We start from the raw sequence: 25,709 nt of genomic DNA on the forward strand, positions 1-25,709 counted from the left end.
ACAGTAAGACTCAGAGTGTGACAAGATGCTTGTGGTGACAGGAACTCCAGTTTATCCTCCTCTTAGCCTCTGGCTTCCTGTAAAGTGCCCAGGGATCCTGGGTTACTAGCTTACAGATGGGGAGGTGGCTTCTCTGGTTGGGTCCTGTGGTCTCTAGGGAGGAGGCCCTGCTTGGGAGAAAAGCCGGTTTCAGAAGTGATGTTCCGAGCTTGGCAATGAAGCCTGTTTCCTGCTCCAGTCACTAACACAGGAGTAGAAATGGAAGCCTCATCCAGCACTAGCTTGTTTGTTTGTTTGTTGTTTAGGAGAGGGATCCCTTGCTCAGCAGACCCAAACAGCAGTTGTTACTGCTCTGAGCAAGAAGTTCTTTCGGTTCACACACAAGTTCATCCTTGCCCACAAATCAATGGAGTAACATCTTTTCAGTGCAGAAAGAAAAAACCATCAGCCTAAAATTCTTTATCCAGTGGAATTTTCAAAAATGAAGGTGGAACTTTTACAGACAAACAAAAGCTGAAAGAATGTCTTGCCAGCAGACCTGTACTATAAGAAACGTTAAGGTCATTCTTCAGGCATAAGGGAAATATGCCAGATGGAAAGTGAAATCTACACAATCCCTCTTGATATGAACCTTGACCAGATGGCTGAAATAATGTTGGACAGGTTTCTCTACTGTAAAGTTACTCAACAATTAATTTTTGACAAAGATGCCAAAGTATTTAATGGGTGAAACAGACTTTTCAATAAATGGTGCTTTAACAACTGGATAGTCTTATGGGAAAAAACCTTGACCCTTACCTCACAGCACATACGAAAATTAACTTGAAATGTATCATGGACTCAAGTATAAAAACTAAAGCTATAAAACTTCTGTAAGAAAACGTAGGAGAAAATCTTCACGCATAGGAGGTAGGCAAAGACTTCTTAGGACACAAATGGCACAATGATAAATGAGAAGCTTGATAAAGTTGACTTAAAATTTAAGAACCTCTCTTTGAAAGACACTATGAAGAACATGAAAAGGCAAGCCACAGATTGGGAGAAAATATTCACAGCACATGTATCTGATAGAGATCTTGTTATAGAATATATTTAAAAATCTTACAAGTCAATTAGAAGGCAAACAATCCAATTTTTTAAATGGCAAAAGATTTAAACAGACTCACAAAAATATATATAAATGGCCAATAAGCACATGAAAAGATGTTAAACATGATTAGTCATCAAGGAAACGCAAATTAAAACCACAAAGAGATGCTACCACATACTCACTAGCATGGGTAAAATTTGAAAAACTCGCAGTACCAAGTGTTGGTGAGGATGGGGAATAAATGAAATGTTCATTCTTTTCTGGGAGGAAAGAGAAATGATGCAACCCCTTTGGAAAAGAGTTTGGTACTTTCTTTAAATGTTCAACACACATTTAGGATACAAGCAATCAGTTTCACTCTTAGGAGTTTACCCAAGAGAAATAAAAACAGATATCCATCCAAAGACTTGTACATAAATGTTCATAGCAGCCTTATGCATAATAGTGAAAAACTGAAAACAGTCTTGACATTTTACCAAAATATTAGATTTCTGATATTCTTAAGTGCCTCCAGGCAGGCTGGTTCAATAAAGAACCTATTAAGTTGAAAACCAGAAATAGTGACAAATGTGTGCACCATCTATTATTTTGTGGATCATTCCTGGGCAAGATTTTAGCTCAGTCATGCCCCAATAACAAGTTAGGAACAACCTACTAATTACCTATGACAAGTACCATTCTAGGCTCTACCAAAGACATAAAGCAGAGCAAGCCATGGTCCCTGCCTCAGCATCTGAGCTCCCCAGTCTTGAAGAATTCCCGCCTTCTGGAGGAGAGCCCACCTCCCACTATAGAAGCAGAATGTGCCAAAAACTTGCTTTCCCAGCCTGTCTTGCAGCCAGCATGTGGACACGTGATCTAGGCTCTCCAATCGATGTACCTGACACAGACTTTGCCTTACAGACTACCGAAAAGACATGAGCACTGTAAAGAATCCATGCCGGTGAGGGTGGCTGTGGCAGGGGCAGTTCCCTCCAGGTTCCAGAGGCAGCAACAACGTCAGGGCCCGGTGTGGGCGGTGCTGGCAAATCTGACTGCCGTGTCAGGGCCCAGCAGACCAGTTCTGCAAAGTGATACAGGCAGTGCTTGGCTCTGTGGACTCCAAGGCCATATCTTCTGCTCTAGCTGAGATTCTAATTACTAAGTTGGATGCTTTTAATAAATTCCTTTTCTGCTTAAATTAGCCAGAGTTGATGTCTTAGCTTACTAGCTAAATCACGGCCTTAAGGAATTCACAGTCTAGGCAAGATGCTTACATAGACTCTCTGAAACAAGAGGGAACAGAAAGATAGTATTACACAAGCATTAAACTGGGTAGAGTAAGTTAGAATCTCAAAAGTAAGAGGGATCGCTCAGTGATTTAGGAACTTTCAGAAGAGAAGCTTAGCGTGGGAGAGCCATCAGAAAAGTAGGAAGTGGGTGGTGCCCCCCTCCATGGCCACATGCTGTGTGACCTGAAGGCATAACGACCATCTGTTCCCCAGGATTGCTCACAGCCCAGAAGAACAATATCAGAGCCTCCCTTTCTCTTCAGAGCCACAGCTTCTGGGCAGCACGTGATGAGCAGGGGTTCACTTGAGCAGCTGCTTCTGTGTTTCTGTGACCTCAGCTGCCCTCATTTTCCACCTAAGGTGGCAGCTGTGGCAGCCAGTTGTTTGCCATGGCAGTCCTGCAGGTTTCCCTCAACTAAATGTTTCCCCAAGGCCCCAGGAGCCCTGGGCACCCACAAGAGATTTGTTAAAGGTTGTTCGTGCCACAACTGTTCTAGTTCTGAAGAGGGGGAGTGAGTTTGTGGCTGTTCATTTTATTATTACACTCTGTATCTTATATCTTATGTTCATTCATTTTTATTTATCAAGTATTACATGATATTAATTTAGTTAAAAGTTTTACTGCCAAGAACTATAGCAAATGGGGATGTTTACAAAATTATAAGGAATCCTGGAAAGCATGTGAGTAGTAAGCCCTGGACACTCCGAGTACAGTGGGAGCTCCTACCACCTGTCCTGACTCCTGGGTATAGAATGGGTTAGACACCACACTGGGCGACTCTGATTCCAAGACGATGATGCCAGCTGTCACTGCCCCCAGGACTAGGGGATGGACTCTGTCCCTGCTGGAACCCCTGCTCCCGGTCCCCTCAGCTAGCTTCCTGGGGAGAGGCATGGCCACCTTCCCTCTTTTAAATCCCCCTCCTGCACCTTCTGTTAAGTTTCTGTTTGAGAAATGCCTTTAGCTTTGCCTGCTTCTCTAGGTTTTCACTGGAAACTCACCCAGGTGTCATATCCCCCACCTCCCACCTTCACCTTCTGGTCCCAAGGAAGTAATCCTCAAGAATCCTATGACTAGTGGTGGAGAGACGACCATGGCTGACGGCTATGAGGCAGGCCTCATCCAAATTGGAGCAGTAAGACAAAGGGCCACTCCAGAAAAGTAATTAATTAATGGAACCAAATCTTATGTGAGGTGACTCTCCATCGTAAAAGGAATTTAATTGTTCCATTGCAAAGTTTGGGGCTGACAAAAGAGCTGCAGGAGTGATGTCAGCAAAATGGCAGAGTGAGCAGTTCCCTTTGTCTCTCCCCCTTTGAACTATAACTAAATGGACATTCACTGATCAACAGAGGATGCTCACACAGCACCTCAGGATGCCTAGAGACCCACACTGCTATACATCGGATGGTGGATGGACTATCCCCGGGGAGGAGGTAGAGATAGGTAAGAATTCTCCAGCCCGCAGACAGCCCAGTACCCGTGAGCAACTTCTCTCCTGGCTGATGCTCTCATAGCACCACTGCAGTCCCAAGAGTGGGTATGTGCCTCAGCGCAACTGTGGAAACAGGTGACTGCAGCCCTGAATCCCCTGTGATACCTCCTTGGTCCAGTGGGAAAATCCACAGTCCCACTGCAGCCCCAGGGAGTGACTCAGGCTCCGTCCCAGTGGGGAGGCCCCACCCACCAAGCTCAAAGGCTGGTGTGGCCTAGGAACAGACAGTGGCATATCTGCAGCCCAGGTGAATGTGCCCCCAGTTACCACAAATGTCCACATTATCACAGCAGCTGCCAAAGGGGCAGCACAACTGGTGGGACTATGGGAGCAGGTGGACAGCAGGCCTGAGCCCCTATGTGATCAGTCTCCACCAGTGGGAGAGTCCACAATCCCACCACAGTCCCAGGGAGCAGCACAGGCTCAGACCCAGTGGGGAGGCCCCACCCACCAAGCACAGCAGCTGGTACAACCTAGAAGAAATGGATAAATTCTTAGACTCTTACAACCTCCCAAAACTGAACCAAGAAGAAATAGAGAACCTGAATAGACCAATCACAAGTAAAAAGATTGAAACAGTAATCAAAAACTTCCCAAAAATAAAAGTCCAGGACCAGAAAGCTCCTCTGGAGAATTCTACCAAACATTCAAAGAAGACTTAATACCTATCCTTCTCAAACTATTCCAGAAAATTGAGGAAGATGGAACACTTCCTAACACATTCTACGAGGCCAACATCACCCTGATACGAAAGCCAGACAAGGACAACACAAAGCAGGAAAATTACGGGCCAATATCACTGATGAACATAGATGCAAAAATCCTCAACAAAATATTGGCAAACTGAATACAGCAATACATCAAAAAGATCATACACCACGATCAAATGGGATTTACACCAGGGACACAGGGATGGTTCAACATCCGCAGATCAATCAATGTGATACACCACATCAACAAAATGAGGAATAAAAACCACATGATCATCTCAACAAATGCAGAGAAAGCATACAACAAGATCTAACATGCATTTATGATAAAAACTCTCAATAAAATGGGGATAGAAGGAAATTACCTCCACATAATAAAGGCCATATATGACAAACCCACAGCCAACATCATACTCAACAGGGAAAAACTGAATGCCATCCCTCTGAGAACAGGAACAAGACAAGGATGCCCACTCTCACCACGCTTATTCAACATAGTACTGGAGGTTTTGGCCAGAGCGATTAGGCAAGAGAAAGGAATAAAAGGAATCCAAATAGGGAGTGAAGAAGTGAAACTCTCACTGTTTGCAGATGACATGATTTTATATATAGAAAACCCCAAAAAATCCATCGGAAAGCTACTAGAAATAATCAACAATTACAGCAAGGTGCAGGGTACAAAATCAACTTACATAAACCAGTTACATTTCTATACTCTAATAATGAACTAACAGAAAGAGGACTCAGGAAAACAATCCCATTCACAATCGCAACAAAAAGAATAAAATATCTTGGAATAAATTAACCAAGGAAGTGAAAGACCTATACAATGAAAACTACAAGACTTTTCTGAAAGAAATTGATGATGACATAAAGAAATGGAAAAAACATCCCATGCACATGGATTGGAAGAATAAACATAGTTAAAATGTCCATACTATCCAAAGCAGTCTAAAGATTCAATGCAATCCTAATCAGAATCCCAATGACATTCTTCATGGAAATACAATAAAAAATCCTCAAATTCATATGGGGTGACAAAAGACCCCAAATTGCTAAAGCAATCCTGAGAAAAAAGAACAAAGCTGAAGGCATCACAATCCCTGACTTCAAAACATACTCCAAAGCTATAGTAATCAAAACAGCATGAAACTAGTACAAAAACAGGTAGATAGATCAATGGAACAGAATTGAAAGCCCAGAAATAAAATCACACATCTACAGACAGCTAATCTTCGACAAAGGAGCTGAGAACATACAATGAAGAAAGGAAAGTCTCTTCAATAAATGGTGTTGGGAAAACTGGACAGCCACATGTAAAAGAATGAAAGTAGACCATTCTCTTATGCTATTCACAAAGATAAACTCAAAGTGGATCAAAGACTTGAAAGTAAGACCTGAAACCATAAAACTTTTAGAAGAAAATATAGGCAGTACACTCTTTGACATCGGTCTTAAAAGGATCTTTTCAGACATCATGTCTTCTCGGACAAGGGAAACAAAAGAAAAAACAAATAAGTGGGACTTCATCAGACTAAAGAGCTTCTACATGGCAAGGGAAACCAGAATTGAAAATGCAACCCACTACCTGGGAAAAAATATTTGCAAATCATATATCTGACAAAAAGTTAATCTCCATAATATATAAAGAACTCACGCAACTCAACAACAAAAAATCAAACAACCTGATCAAAAAATGGGCAGGGGATATGAACAGACATTTCTCCAAAGAAGATATATGGATGGCCAATAGACACATGAAAAGATGTTCATCATCACAGATCACCAGGGAAATGCAAATCAAAACTACACTAAGATATCACTTTTCACCCATTAGAAAGGCTATAATAAACAAGACAAAAAATAACAAAGGTTGGAAAGGATGTGGAGAAATGGGAACCCTCATACACTGCTGGTGGCAGTGCAGACTGGTGCAGCCACTATGGAAAACAGTATGGAGTTTTCTCAAAAAACTAAAAATAAAAATACCATATGACCCAAATATCCCACTACTGGGTATCTATCCAAAGAACTTGAAATCAGCAATTCAAAGAGACTTACGCACCCCTATGTTCACTGCAGCACTATTCACATAGCCAAGACGTCAAAGCATCCTAAGTGCCCACTGACTGATGATTGGATAAAGAAGATATGGTATATATATATATACAATGGAATAATACTCAGCCATAAAAAAAGACAAAATCATTCCATTCACAACAACGTGGATGGACCTTGAGGGTATTATGTTAAGTGACATAAGCCAGAGAGAGGAAGACAAACCCTGTACTAATGTACAACTGAAATTTCACAATGTTGTAAACTATCACAACATCAATAATAATAATAATAAAAGCTACATAGAAAAATAAGCAAATTAAAATATTGAGGCAATTAACTTCAGGGAAAAAGCAAAAATAAAAAGGTATCCAAGAAAGAAAATGTACACCAAGTGGCTCAGCTGAGAATATGGAATCAATCAAAAGTTATGATTTAATTCTATCAGTGAATGAGTAGTAATTGTGGTAGTGATGACGCGAGAGAGCTAAATCCTCATTTTTCAGAGTAGGAAGTCAATGGATGCATAAATTTTAAAAAGTCAAGAAATGGAAACATGAGTATACGATTTAGAAAGATGGAGGCAGACCCAGAAAAAGAGCTAAGAAACAGGAATAGGAGTAGAGAAGGGTGAGGTAAAAAATTCTAGCTTTTGATATATGCCTCATAATAACGACTTTTTAAAAATTAAAATTTTATTTTGAGAGAATTATAGAGTCACATGCAGTTGTAAAAAATGATACAGGAAAATTCCCAACAGTAACATCTTGCTAAATTATGGTGCAATACCACACCAGGCCATCCACATTCATAAAGTCAAGATACATATTTCCATGACTACAAGGGTCCCTCTGTTACCCTGCTATGTTCACACCCACTGACCTCCCACCCTAGCCCATCCTTGGCTCCTGGCAACTGCTAACCTGGTCTCCATTTCTGTAATTTTGTCATTTCAAGAATATTCTCTAATTGGAATAATTTGTAATCTTTGGGGATTGTCTTTTTTCACTCAGCAGCATATTCTGGAGAGTTCTCCAGGTGGCTGAATATATCGATAGTCTGTTCCTTTTTATTGCTGAGTAGTATTCCATTGTATGGGTGTATCACAGTTTGTTTAACCATTCATTTGTTGAAGAGCATCTGGCTTGTTTGCAGATTTTAGCGATTACCAATAAAGTTGCTGTAAACATTCAGGCACAGGTTTTCGCGTGAGCATAAGTTTTCAGCTCTCTGGGATAAATGCCCAGGAGTGCAACTGACGGGCTATGTGGTAGCCGCATGTTTAGTTTTTTAAAAGAAACTGCCAAAGTGTTTTCCAGAGGGGCTGTACCATTTTACATCCCCACCAGAAATGCATTTGTGATCTGTATTCTCTACATCCCCACTAGCATATGATGTTGTCACTATTTTTTATTTTACCCATTCTGACAGGTGCGTAGTGATATCTCATTGCGATTTTAACTGTATTTCTCTAATGGCTGGTGATGTTGAACATCTTTTCATATACTTATTTGCTGTCTGTATATCCTCTTCAGTGAAATCTCTTTTGCCCATTTTATAATTGGACTGATTTTTTATCATTGTTTTGAGATTTCTCTAGATACTAGTCCTTATCAGATATATGGCTTGCAAATGTTTTCTCCCAGTCAGTAACTTGTTGTTTCGTCCTCTTAACAGTCTTTGTTCACAGAGTAAACACTTTTAATTTGGATGAAATCCAATTTATTGATTTTTCCATTTATGGATCATGCTTTTGTTGTCAAGTCTAAGAACTTCTTGCTTAATCCTAGATCCCGAAGATTTTTTCTATAAGTTTTATAATTTTAGGTTTTACATGTAAGTCTGTGATTCATTTTTAGTTAATTTTTATATAAGGTATAAGACTTGGCTCAAGGTTCATTTTTTTGTTTGTGTGTCCATTTTCTCCATTACAATTTGGTGAAAAAACTATCTTTTCTCCATTGAATTGCTTTTGCATCTTTGTCAAAAGTTAGTAGTGTCTATTTCTGTGGGTCTATATCTGGGTTCTCTATTCCGTTCCATTGATCTATGTGTCTATCCCTCCAATACCACACAATCTTGATTATTGTGACTACATATCTTGAATTTGGGTAGACTAATTCTTCCTACTTTATTCTTCTTTACCAAAATTATCTTAACTACTCTGTTTGCATTTCCTTATAAATTTTAGAATAATCTTGTCTGTATCTACATAAAAATCTTGCTGAGATTTTGACAGGAATCACTTTAAACCTGTATATCAATCTAGGGAGAATTGACATCTTTGCTATGTTGAGTGTTCCAATCCATGAACACATGGCATGTTTCTCCATTTATTGAGATCCTTCTTTGGTTTATTTCATCAGCACTTGTAGTTTTCAGCATACAAGTCCTATACACATTTTTAGATTTATACCTATGTTTCTATTTTAAGTGATTGTAAATAGTATTGTATTTTAATTTGTGTCCACATGTTCATTGCTTATAATAAAACTATAAGTGACTTTTGTATGTAAATCTTGTATTCAGTGACCTCACTGGATTAACTTTGTAGCTCTAAGAGTTTTTAAAACACATTTCTTGGGATTTTCTACATAGACAATCTTGTCATCTGCATATAGGGACTGTTTTATTTCTCCCTTTCCAATCTGTATGCCTTTTATTTCCTTTTCTTGCCTTATTACACTGGCTGGAACTTTCAGCACTCTGTTGAATAAGAGGAGTGAGAGCAGACATCCTTGACTTCTTTCTGATCTTAGGTGGAAAGCACTCAGTTTTTCACCATTAAGTTATCTTAGCTGTAAGTTTTTTGTAGATGCTCTTTATAAAGTTGAGGAAGTTTCCCTCTATTCCTATTTTTCTGAGTTTTTATCATGAATGGGTATTGGATTTTGTCCCATGCTTTGCCTGCATCAATTGATGTGATGATGAGAGTTTTCTTCTTTAGTCCAATAATGTGGTGGTTAGATTGATTTTCAAATATTGAACCAGCCTGGCATTCCCAGAATAAACCCCACTTGGTCATGGTATATAACTCTTTTCTTATATGTTGCTGAATTCTATTTGCTAACATTTTGTCAAGAACTTTTGCATACATATTCATAAGGGATAATTGGTCTGTAGTTCTCTTTTTTTGCATTGTCTTTCTGGTTTTGTATCAGGTCATACTAGATTCATAAAACGAGTTGGGAAGTGTTCCCTTCTATTTTCTGGAAAAGATTGCAGTTGCATTAATTCTTCTTTGTTTGGTAGAATTAGGTTTGGTGAAACCATCTGGGACTGGAGATTTCTTTTTTGGGATTTTAAAATTAATTCAATTTCCTTAATAGCTATAGGGTTATTCAAATAATCTATTTCATTTTGGGTGAGCTGTGGTAGTTTGCGTCTTTCAACAAATTGGTCAATTTCATCTAAGTTGTCAAATTTGTGTGTGTAAAGTTGCTTGCAGCATTCTCTTTGATCATTTTGATGCCTACAGTCTGTCCTGATATCCCATTTTGTTCCCTGTAGTGGTAATTTGTGTATTCTCTTTTTTTGTCAGTCTTGCTAGAGGTTTGTCAATTTTAGTGATCTTTCCAAAGAATCAGCTCTTTGTTTCATTGATTTTCTCCATTGTTTTTCTGTTTCAATTTTGTTGATTTCTGCTCCAATTTCATTTCCTTCCTTCTGCTTGCTTTGGGTTTTTCTACATGTTTGAAGCAGAAGCTTACAGTATTGATTTGAGATTTTTCTTCTTCTCTAATGTTTGTATTTAGTGCTATAAATTTCCCTTTCAGCACTGCTTTAGCTGTATCCTACAAATATGGGTATGTTTTATTTTCATTTCTCATTCAGTTCAGTGTATTTTGGGGTGGGGAGGTAAGGAAGATTCACCCTGAACTAGCATCCATTGCCAATCCTCTTTTTTTGCTTGAGGAGGATTAGCCCTGAGCTAACATCTGTGCCAATCTTCCTCTACTTTGTATGTGGGATGCCTCCACAGCATGGCTGATGAGTGGAGCAGGTCCATACCCAGGCTCTGAACCAGTGAACCCAGGCTGCTGAAGCAGAGTGCACGAAATTTTAACCACTTGGCCATGGGGCCAGCCCCCTGTGTATTTTTTAAAAACTTTCCCTTGAGAATTCCTCTTTGACCCATGGATTACTTAGAAGTATGTTGTTTAGTTTCTAAGTGTTTGGAGATAGTCCTGTTGTCGTGCTATTACTGATTTCTAATTTGATTCCATTGTGGCTGGAGAATACTCTATATGATTTCAATTCTTTTAAATTTGTTGAGTTTTGGGTCTATCCAGGATATGGTCTATCTTGGTATATGTTGTGTTTGCACTTAAAAAGCATACGTATTTTGCTGTTGTTGGATGGCTTGTTCTATAAACGTCAATTAGACCATATTGGTTGATGGTATTGTTTACTTCTCCTATATCCTCGATGATTTTATGTTTAGGTGTATCAATTGTTTAAAAAGGTGTGTTGAAGTGCTCAACTACAGTTGTGGATTTATTTCTCCATTCAGTTCTATCATTTTTTGCTTCCCACATTTTGCTCTGTTGGATTTAGGATTACATTTAGGATTATAGGCATACCTTGTTTTACCGCACTTCACTTTATTGTGTGCTGCAGTTACTGTGTTTTTTTTAACAAGACCCCCCCACCAGCAAAAAGATTACGACTTGCTGAAGGCTCAGATGTTACTTAGCACTTTTTAGCAAAAAAATATTTTTTAATTAAGGTATGTACATTGTTTTTTAGACGTAATGCTATTGCACACTTAATAGAGTACACTATAGTATAAGTAGGGGAACCAAAAAATTCACGACTTGCTTTATTGCAATATTTGCTTTATTGCAGTGCTCTGGAATTGAACCCACAGGATCTCCAAGGTATGCTTGTACTATGTCTTCTTGATGGACTGACCTTTTTGTCATTATATAATGTCCCTGTCTCTGGTATTTTTCTTTGCTCTGAAATCTACTTTATCTGATATTAACATAGCCACTCATGCTTTTCTTTTATTAATGTTTACCTGATACATATTTTTCAATACTTTTTGTTTCAGCTTGCATATATTATGTTTGAATGAGTTTCTTGTAGAAAATATATACTTGGGTCATGTTTCTTAATCCATTCTGCCAATATCTTTTAATTGGTATATTTAGACCATTTACATTTAATGTAATTATCCATATGTTAGAGCTTAAGCCTGCCGTTTTATTTTTCACTTCTCTTTGTTTTTTTTTTTCTGCCTGTGAGTTACTTTATTTTTTAGAATTTCAATTTATCTATAGTATTTCTGAGTTTCTCATTTTCCATATTTTTTTCAGTAGTTTCAAATATTCTATATACATTTAGAATCAGCTTAGGCAGTGTTATAATTTCACTTCAACTATCAAACAATTTAGAAAACAAGCTAAGAAAGTCTATTGTATTTACCCATATTTTTGCTTACCACATTTTTTATTTCTTCCTCATGTTCCAACTTTTCTTCTTTTATCATTTCCTTCCTGTTTAGAGAACTTGCTTTAACTGTTCTTTCAGGTTAAGTCTGCTGGCATGAAATCCTCTGGTCTCCCTGAACCAATCCTGTCCCTCTGTCTGAGACCAAGTGGGAGCCCAACAGGACTACCTCAAAATATAGAAGTGGATGTCACCCCCAAATTAGGGCCAGAACCAAAATAATTATTCTTTCAGAACAGAAGGGGCTGAAGGGAAAGGGCACTGCAATTTATCACAGTGAGAAGATGGGGGTGGGAAGGGTTTCCAGGGGTGTTGGGAATGTCCTAACTCTTGAGGTTGCCATTTGTGGGAGTTGTGATGAAGTGAGAGATGGAATAGAGCACAAAGAATCAAGAGTGAGGAGCTGAGGGCAAAGAGAGATGAAGAATACATACAAGTGCCCTTTCTCCTCAAGTGCTCTAAACAGGGATGTTTTTTTCCTCAACAGAATGCCAACCTACTTTCTTCAAGTTCTAGCCTGAAATACTGTACACTTCAGGTCAAGAGAGAATGAGTCTCTTGGTTCTTGTTGGCCTGGTAAATATCTCTGGAACTCACATCAGCAAGACCAGAAAGAAAATATTGATTTGGACATGCTTTTTACAAGCCATTGCCATAGAGTCTTGTTATCTGATCCTGCCCCGTTGACCCCCATTTCATAAAGAAGGCAGCTGGGGGTGTGGGGTGGGGTAGGGGGGGATAGCTTTCCTTAATCCTTAGATGGGCAATGACAAGGTCTCCAACTTCCATTTTCATTTCTCCTTTAAGCATCTTGGCTCTCATAATTCCCTAGCAACCCATCTTTTCTCCAACCACCATCACTCCACCCTCTCCTTTTATAAATGAGAAAAGAATGGAGACTGTTCTTCCATGATTATATTTGAAATGCCATATTTCCCATTTCAATGGTCACAAAGGAATGAAGGAAAATGCTGTCCTCAAGTCTGAGAATTCTCTAAGTGATTAGGAATTCTTTCTAGACCCAAAACATCCACAAGCTTAAGAAAAAGAATGAGCACATAATGATTTAATTGGCTTTCTCTTTTAATCAAAAACATACTTTGTTACAGAGTTCTTAGGAAAGGTTCAACTATTTTTTAGCCACAGACTTCAACCAGGCAAAAGTATATACAGAAAGCCACAGAGGAACTACCGGAGCTGGAGCTGACCAGTTTTCCCAAAAGCAGAAGGTAAGTGTGGCTCTTTTCTGGGTTTTGGCATAGCTGCATTCCTCTGACTTCAGTGGAGGAGACAGAGTTGGGAAATACCACCACAAATCTGTCCCCAACCCCCAGTCACCTCCTCCAAATGGCTCTGCAGCCTACCAGGTTTTCATCATCTATAAGTATTCACACTTTTCCTGTAAATCACATGTCCAAGGCATTGGACAGAACCCAATACTTGGAGGAAGTTTGCCAACTCCATTTTAGCCTTTTAACCAATCCAAGTCCATGAGTCCTTCTATCAGTGACAAGCAGCCATAGCAAGAACAGCTGGTTTCATCCCTTCCTCTCCAGCTAACACAGAGCTGGCCTCTACCAGGACTCCCCAATACCCCACCCTCAACCCATCTCCAAGGAAGGCTCTCCAGGTCCTTGAAAAAACCAAGTTCATTGATTATACTCATCCAAGGATCAGCTGGAAGAGAACTCTGAAAGGAATGCTCCAGCCAAAAGTCTTCAAATCAACATGGACCTAAAAAGAGCCAAGAATAAAGTGAATAATCATCCACTTGTATTGTTTTCTTGAGTCGTAGAAACCATTTCAGTTGATGCAGTTCAGAGGAATTTCCCTGTTTTGAGCATAGAAGAGTTAAGAAACCAAAGATGCAAAGTAATGACCTCTAATATCATCAGGCATTTACAGTAAGTTTTCAATCCATTTTAGTTGGAAAAAAATTACTAGCACACAGCACTTAAGAGGATGGTGTCACACACATACCAACCCAAAAGGAGAATGTCATGACTCAAAAAAAGGCCTTAATAAACCTTGAATAAAGATGATGAGAAAATAAAATGAAGGCTTTTCCCCCCTCGCAGTAATTTTTTTTTTTTTAAGTATTTATTGCAGCTCCCAAGGTGGTGCTAGGCCTTTGGTTGAACTTAAGTCTTAAGGACATATTATGTAACTTCTTGTCCATAGGAGAATAGTAATAAAATATCAAGCCTAGTCTCATGTGAATAATGTGGAAATAAGTAAAAAGCCCCCTCAAACAGCAGAGCAAAGGTAAGAAAGAAATCAAAAGCTGCTGCAAGGTAGGCAAGGTCACTTAAATTTCAGAGCTGGAAGAACTCATCCAGTCCAACTCCCTCATTTTACAGATGAGGCAACTGAGGCCCAGAGAAGGTAAAGGACTTGCCCAAGGTCATACATCCAATTTGTGGCAGAGCGCAAACTAGAGCGCGCGACTGTCTGGCCCCAGGCCCAGAGCCACTAGTTTCAGGCAGAACAACAACACTGACTCTGGGACCTATTGAGAAGCATCTTAACTAAACTGTGAAAACTATCCATACCAATAGAGAGAAATGATTGTCTTCACCAGAGTTTTCTCCTCAGTCCTTCCTACGTTTAAAAAAAAAAACAGGGAAGAAAGTTCATTCAAGTCTGATGTTAAAATCCCTGAAAACATCAGCAATTACTTTAGCTACTCCTTGGGACAAAATATCAGACCCTCAATTCTCATAAAGGCACCAAGAGGTCAAAAATATCTGCAGAGGAGGAAGGCCAGGAGATAGGGCTCAAAAGGGACACCAAAACAAAACAAAACAAAAACGACCCTCTCATTTTCCAGGGTTTGTTTCCGTTTGTTGTTGCTGTTGGGTTGTTTTTTTTTGTTTTTGCTGGTGTCCTCTAGGCAATGGTATTGGCTCTGGCTACTGATGCTAATTTAGGAACCCTTGTGACCCCAGTTTTTGTGTGAGCAGCATTCGAGTGGAAGCAACAAAACCTTTCATAATCTTTCAAAGGGGGAAAATATGAGTACAGACTCACTTCTCTCTACTTCAACTACCTGAAACTCAGCAAGATTCAGGAAGCACTCTGAGCCGTCCACCGACGTCAAAAGTCAAAGCACTGAAGTCCTTTTCAAGACTTCACAGGAAAGCTGCTTGGGTCCCATCCCAGTTTGTCCTCGTGTTTTAAAGAAAGTTCAGTTAGTTTGGTCATCTGGTTTCCTTGCCCAAGCAGTGAGAAAAATGAATCAGAATGGGAAAAAGAAACTACTAAGAGGAGGTACACAGGAAGCGGTTGCTGTCAGAAAGGGAGAAGGCTGGGGGATGCGTGTATTAAAAAACTAACCGTTCAAAACCATAGCAGTCTGCGACCATTCAGTAAAGGCAAAACAGTCCTGCCTGTCTTAGCAGCCCCTGAAGTCTACAAAGACAGGCACAAAATGAAACAGTATATCCAGTATATTCTCTGATATACATATTAAATAACTCCATCAAAAGAATGGCTAAAATAAAAAAGTGTTACTGTTTAAATAAGGCAAGTTTGGATTATGTGGAAAATTCCATTCCACAGTGATACCAGATAAACAAGATAAACAACCCAGCAGCACTGGGACAAGTGCTAGGGACCAGACTGGGCCCAAGGATGCTGCCATGAATAAGGCCACTCACTTGACACATCCTTCCTGATATATCTTAGGAGAAAAGAATTATCTAGTCATCAGAAAAAAAATGGAAAGGCTTGCTCAAAAGATTCTCATATTTTCCACAATCTAGCAAAGGAAGATTTAGGCAATTATTTACAGCTAGCTATCTGCAACAAGACAGGCTCTACCTTTAGAAAGAAAAAAAGCATTTCTTCATGCTACCATCTGCTAGTCTTAGCCAAGCCCCATGTACAAAAGAGTTGTTAACTGACTTTAGAGGCAACTGCTTTCATATATTCATTTACCTCAGTGACCTAAAATTCACCATTTTCCCAATTTGCTATCGTTAAATAAAATGCCAGTAAAAAGAGAATGCTGAAGGGAGCAACTATAGAAACTATCAACAAAAAGGAGTCTGCCCTACTCAGAATAAAACTGCTTCTTCCAAAAGGCTCTCAAAAAGGTTCTGAACTAATCTGACTTTGCATAATAGCTGGTAGGTAACCACTAATCAGTTACCACCAAACCAGGAGTGGAAATATTTTACCTTATATCCTTTAACCTCCACAGATACTTAAGGAGCACCATGAGAAAGTGTAAAATTTCCCTTCTCCAGATGGGCACAGTCAAAAAGATAACTGCAATAAACTTTTAAAATAAGATATTTACCATCTGGAAGACAGGATATTTTATTTTGCCTTCAAAATTTCTATTACAAATACAACCCCCCCTCCCCCCGCTGCCCATACCACACCCTTCCCCACAAAAATGGATTTCTAACTTTGAAATACTACATAGCTAATATGTGTTCAGTTTACTTGAATGGTTTGAATGTGGTTATCCTTAGGCCAGACCCAACTGTAAACCTACCAAGTTTACAGGAGGAATGGGATAGGCAACCTATTTAGCGGTTAGGTCAATACAAATAAGCCGTGCTTCTGGAAAAACAAGGTTATATGGCAGTGATTTATCATCATTATCTTTGTATACCAGGGGTAATATAGTATAAAAAATGAGATAGACTATATCCCACAAAAGAATCTACTCCCTGGAAAATAAAGGCAACACTATTAAGGATTCCCTTTGATAACGCACTGAAAGGCACTGGACAAAAGTGAAATGGGCCGCGTACTGGATTATAAAGGTACATACTTGGTTCATCTCTCACTCAGCTTTCACTGAAATTCAACATTTTGAGAGTCTCTGAGATATGAACAAGCTAGAGAAAACCCACCCAGAACCATATCCTCATAATAATCAGATTCCGAGAACTGCAGAAACTACTTTATCCCTTAAAGTAGCCATAAAACTTTAAACCTAGTGATTCTTTAGTCTTACTCCTCAAAGATGACCACCTCTAAGAAATGGAAATACCGCTTAACAACTAAGCTCTCAGGAATAACTGATCATAACATACTAGATGTTTTCTCCAAAAGCATGCAACTGAAGTTAGGTACAAATATAAAGCAATTACTAACTAGAAGTATTTCTACGTACTTGCAGTACTATTATGGCTCAGCAGAAAGAAACCAAGACGTCTGAGCAAATACTTTCCACATACCTTCCCCAGATGATTAAACATGAAAACCTTCCTTAAAGTAGAAAAGGAGGCAGTGGATTATATCATAGCATGCTTACGGTTCTAATCAAATAATCTGGATTTTAAAAATCTGTTATTCTAGAACTCTCTTCTCTCATTTCTATTCTTCATTCACAGGAAATTGGACCTAAAGTCAACAATTTCTAGAGAACGCAGATATTTTTTTTTAAATCTCCCAATAAAACTTAAATCACCAAACTTGTACAGAATAAAACTAGGTCTCTAACAAAAGTGTCGTACTCAAGAGTACAAATGAGTTTGTAGAGAAGTTATTTTTTAAAGAAAGACATGTAGCTCAGATCAAGATCCATGTTTAAATCACGGCAATAAGCAAACTCGGTGGTTTCTAGGATGGTCTTATTAAGAAGACCTTCTGAGCAAGAAGTAGAAGACTTGGTCATTTAAGTCGATATAAGGATGACTATCATGCACAAGTGTTTCTTAGATCCCAAACTTGCAACACACCTTAAAGAATCTCACTCTGCTTAGAAAGGCCCTCCAAGGAAAAAGTAAAAGTATCTGAAAGATAATCCTTGATTTTACTTCACACTATTTATCCCATAGACAACCTATTTATCTCGCAGACAATCAGTCCCATTTTGCTACAGTAAAATAAGAGTTCAAAACACAACCCACTCTACACGAATACAGAATGTCCACGGGGGAAGTCCTGGTAGAGCGTGAGGGAAAACCAGAGCTGCCCAATAGTGCTGGCTGTTGCCTGTCATTTAGTAGAAGGTGTCTTGCCACTGAGGTTGGACTCAAAAGTGCAAAAGAAAAAAAACTTAAAAATCAAACCTAGAATTCAACTTGTGAATGTTGAGATTCGGTTTTATTTATGCTACTAGCTAAGTAAAAAGCATACATATTGTGTCTGTGGTACAGTCAATACATTTGCAACTTTTCTACTTAAATTCTCTATACAAAGTCACTGCCAACTGATATGATCATTGATGGCAAAGGGCTTAGAATAACCAAAAGGTATAAAAAAGTTTGCAGTCTTGCCCCAAGATACAAAAACTGAATTTTAAACAATGTCATAACATACATGATTTAAACAGTATACGAAAAAAAAGTCACACATCAAATCAAGTACAAAAATATCCAAAACTATCCATTATGAACTGTAATGTTTCCACTATTCTGCACAGTATTTAACATAGAATTTAGCAGTTTCCAAAATACTCATTATTTAGTTTAAGCATTGCCACCTTTGCAGAACAGTGAGATGTTAGGTGCAGTGACACTGCTTTTAGTGTTTTTAAAAATACAAAACTTTTCCCTATGAATTAATGAAGGAAAGAAATTCCTCTTCTAGGCTTCTTAGTAACTAAGCTTGTGCCTAGAAATACAGAAGAATACATCTAACTGTTTAACAGGGCCAAAGTTCACTTCTTGATAAATAGTTATCCAACAGGGATAACAAATGTAATTTCTAAGTGGTACTTCTTTGTCTGATAATTTTAAGGAATTCTCAATATATACACAGATTAGTGTTTTGCCTTGGCAAAAAATAAAACTGAAGTCGCAAGACAATCTGAATTGAAATCATCTTCACTAGTTTAACTTGCAAAAAAATATTTTGGATAAAAGGTTAGAATACATTACTATCTTATTTTTTAAACACAGAGTAAAGTTGCTCTTGGTAAAATTAACTCACCCACATGGCACAGTATTTTGGAGTAAAGTATGTTCAACGGTAACAACTTGCACACAAAATAACATAGGTGAATTAACTTTAAGAACTTCTCTGCCTTTAAAATCAGCAATATTGAATTTATTGTGTAGAATAACACACATATTGATGTTCTGCATATAAAAGGCTCTAAGACATTTTAAAGGGCTAAATTTTCCAGCATTGGAATGATTCCTTCATACATAACTGGTGAAGATTTAATAAGAATGTGTTTTTCCTGACCTTCAAGCTCTGAGCCATGCCTGAAAAGTTCTAAACAGGAAAAAAAAAAAATTGTTTTAATCCAGTTTCTGTCTGCTAGGAGCAAGGCAGCAAACACATTTTTCACCCCTTTATGAAAAGATAAAGCAGAACAAAAGTGAAATATATCTTCAGATTATAAACAGGATTGCATTTTATAGTCCACCATCCTGATAACGTTGAGGACCCCAAGAGTAAAAGACCTCAGTCTAAAGGTTGTGGGTCAGCAATAGGCATGGTGTGAAGGACTTCATCTAGGAGCTGGAGGGCCCGGTGTAAGTGAATCTCAATCCAGCAAGGTGTTTCTTTGATGCTCTGTCTTGGGTAATCCGGTCCCCAGCCTTTCACAAAACTCATCCTGAGTATGCATAAGCGACGAAGGTCATCAACACCAATTCCGGCAGCAGCTGACAAACCTAACAGAAAAGATTTGGAAGACATCAGAGGCCAGGCTGACCTCTTCCCATCCTCCCTACAGCTTACATTAATAAAGTGACCAGCTTTCTTCACTTCATTCTCCCCAGCATATAAGTTCTCTGTCAAAGTGCCAAGAAGTTAAGTGCAGATCTAAACTTTATCAACAGGGACTGAAAACTTTTGGTTAAGACAATTTACATTCCACACAGATCTAGCTATCACCAATTATAAAGTAAATCACCACACCACAATCTACCAACACCCCCACCTATTTCTCTCTTTAGAAGTGGAGGTGAAGGGATAAGAAACAACTTGTTTTTAAGAGGTAGTGCATGTCCACAGGCTGGTTCTAAGAACCTTACTCTGTCTGAACAGCCTAGTTCAGAGTAAGACATGACTAATAATGAGAGAGTTAATAGTCCTGGTTCTACTAATACTTCTTGGACAACCCAAATGATGTCTGTCTCTCAATTTCACAATGCAACAAATATGCAATTACTCAATAGGGGCAGTAGGTAAGAATGAGAAATTTAATAATTCTGGATTTTTTACTAAAAGCATATTTATAACAACAAAACTAGTAAATTAATGGTTTAATGTGGAAATTTTAAAAAAAATCAAATTCTCTTAAATGAATATGCCTTATCTACCTCTAAATTGTAAACTCCTGAACATCAGTCACAATGGAGACTCTGCATCTAATTTTCCAGTCAGAACATACAGTCATATAGTCAATCTGCATTCATCAATATTACAATGAAACTAATGGGAGGAATTTGCATGTACTGTAGAGAAACCTGCAGGGCCACTGCAGTTTTCTTAGCCAGTGTGATTTGCTTACCACACTGAAGAGGTTAAGAACAGGGGTTGAATGAATCACTAGTTATGCCTTCAGACGTGGAAGATGGTGCCACGTGTTTCCATCATAAAAGTCTATAGTCAGGAGTTTAACTCTGCAGTAAAAAATTCCCCATCAGTGTGAAACCTGGCACACAGTTCAATTTTACCCTAAAATTAAAAAAAAGTCTACAAGTTATCAAAATACCACCCTCACTTAGTTTTCTCCATGCTTAGCATACTTAAAAAAAACTTGGAGAGGTGCCTAATTCTGAAATTGAAATATGCTTTCCTTCCAGAATAAAGCCCAGCATGTCGGTGATTACAACCCACTCTGGCTGGTGAGGCAGGAATTAAAAGCATCAACAAAAAAAGGGAGATTGATCAATATAACAACCCCGTTTCTCCTTTATCCCATACTCCCTTTTTGATACAAAAAGAATAAAAACAGGGTCCTAGACAAAGGCAACTATTACAGAAGAACAGTTTTTTACGAATTCAAAAATGTTATTATCCCAGTAAGAAGAACTATAATTTCTATTATTGCTTAAAGTAACTAATCAACTGAGTGAATCAGGATAAAACACCAACTATTACACTTGAAAAAGAAAATCAAAAGCATACTTACTGATAGCTGGAGCTATTCCACCTACTGAGCCCGGGCCAGGGATGTTTCCTGCCACGGCTGCGGCCTGGGCGGCTGCTGCAGCTTGTGCAGTGGCCGCCTGTTGCTGCATCTGACGGTGACACTGACGCAAATCAAAGACCTTTAAAAAAATGAGAGTTTAATGCTATGAGTCTATCAGAAAAGATCCCATACATCAAAAACCAATGCACAATTTATTTAAAACTCATACATTCATTTTAGCTCTCAGAAGAAAATAATTAATTAAAAATTTTAAGTTTTATGTAGACTGTAATTGACGGTTAGGAAAGGCAGCTTGGAGCTCACCAAGAGGCACACTTTCCTATCGGGACAGCTTTGGCTACCACGTGCCTCTATATCCTTTTGATCTAGTTCAGTGGGTCAGCTGTTACTGTCCTTGTGAAAAATCACCCATGTGTGTAAAACGCACAGTTAAGAAATCACCCCCACCCTTTCATAACCAAATTGCTGAGTTTTCTTTAGGCTGAATTGATGGCCTTGGTCATATGGTCATCTTCTTTTCCTTATCATTCTAGCTATTTCGAGGAGTGTAATAAATGACATTGTCACTATATAAGAAAATATCTGTATTTTTTAAGATGCACATTGATATCTGCTAATTACAGGGGTTAAATTTCTTAACCTCAATTTTCTTACCTATAAAATGAAATGCTAAGTGTACACGCTTCTTCACAGGGTTGTTGTAAACCTGGCATAGTATACAGTAAGCTGTCAATAAATGTTACTTTTTGGTTTTGGCCTCCCCTGTAGCCATGTACCTTTCAGGAAGAGTAAGGAGTTCATAAATCATTTCAGGGTTCTTTATCAGCATGCCAATGGCTAGCATAGTAAGGAAGGTGCTGCCACTTTTAACCTTATCCTCATGCAAGTACTGGAATGTTCTTTCCATAAACAACAAATTATGGATAAGTCACATCCCCTTTTTTCTAGGAAAAAACCAACATCCTAAATGTTTCTGCTTATATTTGAATTAAACAAAAGCATTGGGGGGCCGGCCCGGTGGCATAGTAGTTAAGTTTAGTGCACAACCCTTCGGCAGCTGGAGTTCACGGGTTTTCATCCTGGGCGCAGACTACACCACTCATCACGCCACGCTGTGGCGGTGTTCCACATATAAAAAATAGAAGAAGATGGGCACAGATGTTAGGTCAGGGCCACTCTTCCTCAAGCAAAAAGAGGAAGATTGGCAAGAGGAGCTAGCTCAGGGCCAATCTTCTTCACCAAAAAAAAAAGGCATTGGAAGATTACACAAGCAGAGCGGTCATCTATAGAAGCTGTAGGAAAGGAAGACAAAGACAGAATAGAAGCAAGGCTGCCCAATGCAAATTTTTTTTTATATTTTAATTTCTGAACCATGTGACTATATTCCTTATTCACAGAATAATTAAATTTTTAAAAAATCCTCCTAGTATGCACAAAACCCAAACATGAACAACCATAATATCCTTAACAATAAAAGAAATCAAAGAATGAGTAACATACTACTTATCAGATGAACAACAGGTCTGGAACTCAAACCATTAATTTTCAGATGCCTGAAAAAACCGATTGTCTTTAACCATGGTATTTACATGAACCATAAGAGCATACAACAACCATAAACAAAACCACCCTCTCCAAATAACAAATCACATTCCTATTTACTTATTCGTCTACTCAATGCCTATCTTCTAGCATCAATGAAGGACAAAATTTAGACTATCCTGTTCTCTGAAGAGTTATGAATTTGTCATATATATATATATACACACACACACACAATATACAAATATATATATATGTATATGTATACGTATTACCTGGCTATACTATTAGTCCTAAAAGACTTCAGGACAGAAAACATGACAAAGTCAGGTCTGGAAATCAGAAATCGCATAACACCCAAAACAGAAACCACTATCTTTTCAACATTTCCCAAAAGTCCATTAGATTCTGAACTTTTCCACTGGGCTCCACTCTCAGAAGGCATTACCTACCACAGCACAAAGCAGGGACTCAAATATTTAGAAAGCCGAATAGCTCTACAACCACTTTTTTTCTTAGAAGGAAATTAACAAACTTTATTTTTTAGAGCAGTTTTAGGTCACAGTAAAACTGAACAGAAAGTAAAGTGCTTGTCCCCCCTCAAGCACTACCGCCCCCAGTACTGACATCCTGCACCACAGTGGCACATTTGTTAAAATCGATGAGACTACACTGACACATCATTATCACCCAAAGCTATCGTTTACATTAGGTTTCACTCTCGGTTTTGTACATTCTATGGGTTTGCACAAATGTATGACATGTACCCAACACTGCAGTGCCATACAGAGTAGCTCCACTGCCCTAGAAATCCTCTGTGCTCTGCCTATGCATCCTTCCCTCCCCACTTATCCCTGGAAACCACTGATCATCTTACTGTCTCCACAGATTTGCCTTTTCCAGAATGTTACATAGTTGGAATCATATAGTGTGTAGCCTGATTTTTAGACTGGCTTCTTTCACTTAGTAATATGCATTTAAGGTTCCTCCATGTCTTTTCAGGGCTTGATAGCTCATTTCTTTTTAGCGCTGAATAATATTCCATTGTCTGGATGTACCACAGTTTATTTATTCATTCACCTACAGAAGGACATCTCGGTTGCTTTCAAGTTTTGGCACTTTATAAACATCCATGTGCACGTTTTTGTGTGGACATAAGTTTTCATTTCATTTGGGTAAATACCAAGGAGTGTGATTGCTAGATTATATGCTAGAGAGTATGTTTAGCTGTGTAAGAAACTACCAAACTGTCTTCCAAAGTGGCTGTACCATTTTGCATTCCCACCAGCAATGAATGAGCGCTCCTGTTGCTCTACATTCTTCCTAGAATGTGGTGGGTGGTGTGAGTGTTTTGGATTTTGGCCATTCTACTAGGTGTGTAGCAGTATCTCATTGTTTTAATCTGCAATTCTTTAACGACATATGATGTTGAACATCTTTTCATGTGCTTACTTGCTATCCGTATATCTTCTTCAGTGACGTGTCTATTCAGGTCTTTTGCCCATTTTGTAATTAGGTTGTTTGTTTTCCTACTGTTGAGCTTTAAAAGTTTTCTATATTTTAGATAACAGTCCCTTATTAGATGTCTTTTGCAAATATTTTCTCCCGGTCTGTGGCTTTTCTTCTCATTTTCTTGACAGTGTCTTTTTCAGACGAGAAGATTTTAATTTAAAAATTTTTTGTAAAGATTAGCACCTGAGCTAACATCTGTTGCCAATCTTTTTTTTTCCTCCTTCTTCTTCTTCTCCCCAAAGCCCCCCAGTATACAGTCGCATATTCTAGCTGTAGATCCTTCTGATCTGCTATATGGGATGCTGCCTCAGCATGACTTGATGAGTGGTGTTACATCCATGCCCAAGATCTGAACCAGTGAAACCCCGGGCCGCCAAAGTGGAGGGCGCAAACTTAACCACTTGGCCACGGGGTTGGCCCGAACAATTTTTACTTTTAACGAAGTCCAGCCTATCAATTGTTTCAAAATTTCACGGATCATGCCTTTGGTGTTGTACCTAAAAAGCCATCACTATACCCAAGGTCATCTAGGTTTTCTCCTATGTTATCCTGTAGGAGTTTAACAATTTAGGTGTTTTACATTTAGGTCTTTACAACAGCTTAAAAAAAATTATTTTAACCATCACTAACCAAGTATTGTACATATATAAACTTACTATCTGGAAGCAGGGAATAAAACTTATAAATTCCCTGGGTTCAAATATGCTCTCAACATACCCCATCCTCATTATGAGTCATTAAAAAATTAACAACAGATCTTCACACGCAGGTTCTTTACAATATGTTGTAAACAATCACAATTATGATTGTTTTAGCCTAAATCTGTTAATAGCAGCACATATTATAGGTAACCACAAAGATGAAATCTAAAATATTATGACTTTTATCTGCAGATGTAGTAAAAATGATGCATTCAACACCTCAGCAAATCTTCCTTCCATGGTGGATTATTTACATAATTACAGCACTGAAACCAAAAGACACATAATTATTGGCTATCCAGTCACACGTCGGCAAACAATAGGGATATATTCCGAGAAATACATCATCAGGTGATTTCATCCTTGTGCGAACATCATATAACGTGCTTACACAAACCCAGATGGCATAGCCTACACCTAGTAGTAACAGTACTAATTTTATGGGACCACCGTCATATATGCAGTCCTCCGGTGACTAAAATGTCATTTTGCAGTGCATGAGTACAATCGTATCTGAAATCTGGGTTCTCTGCTGAATGTACACTATATCTGATCCATTATACCATAATAGATTTCATCTGTTACACCAGATAGTAAAATTAAGGCTATCACTGAAATGCAACCATCTTTCTTTCAGAATATTACTGAAATGCTGATAAAGACAATTCAAAGTAACCAAAGGTTTTAAATTTTCTTTTTAGCTCAGATGTAGAAGATATTTCTGATCACCACTCCTGAGCTAATAAACAACTTACCTCTGCTTTAATTTATATAAACATACTTCCTGTGGTTACTCATTCAT

General features: G+C 38.5%; 1 protein-coding gene across 2 annotated transcripts in view; it reads right to left on the reverse strand.

The window, feature by feature from the left end:
• Positions 1-13,144: 13,144 nt before the first annotated feature.
• The window catches only part of SMAD4 (SMAD family member 4), a 36,707-nt gene continuing 24,142 nt past the window's right edge, over positions 13,145-25,709 (reverse strand). Inside the window, exons 10-11 of one of the 2 annotated variants that reach the window (XM_044774740.2) lie at positions 21,132-21,270; positions 13,145-19,665 (exon numbers count right to left, since the gene is read on the reverse strand). In XM_044774740.2, coding sequence (XP_044630675.1) covers positions 19,454-19,665; positions 21,132-21,270 — 351 coding nt within the window. In that variant the 3' untranslated portion in view covers positions 13,145-19,453. Of the gene's footprint in view, positions 19,666-20,495; positions 20,620-21,131; positions 21,271-25,709 lie in introns of those variants that run through there. The other variant, XM_070513042.1, reaches the window with a different exon arrangement.

The sequence above is a fragment of the Equus asinus genome, chromosome 7 (assembly GCF_041296235.1).
Source record: "Equus asinus isolate D_3611 breed Donkey chromosome 7, EquAss-T2T_v2, whole genome shotgun sequence".
NCBI classification, from domain to species: Eukaryota; Metazoa; Chordata; class Mammalia; order Perissodactyla; family Equidae; genus Equus; species Equus asinus.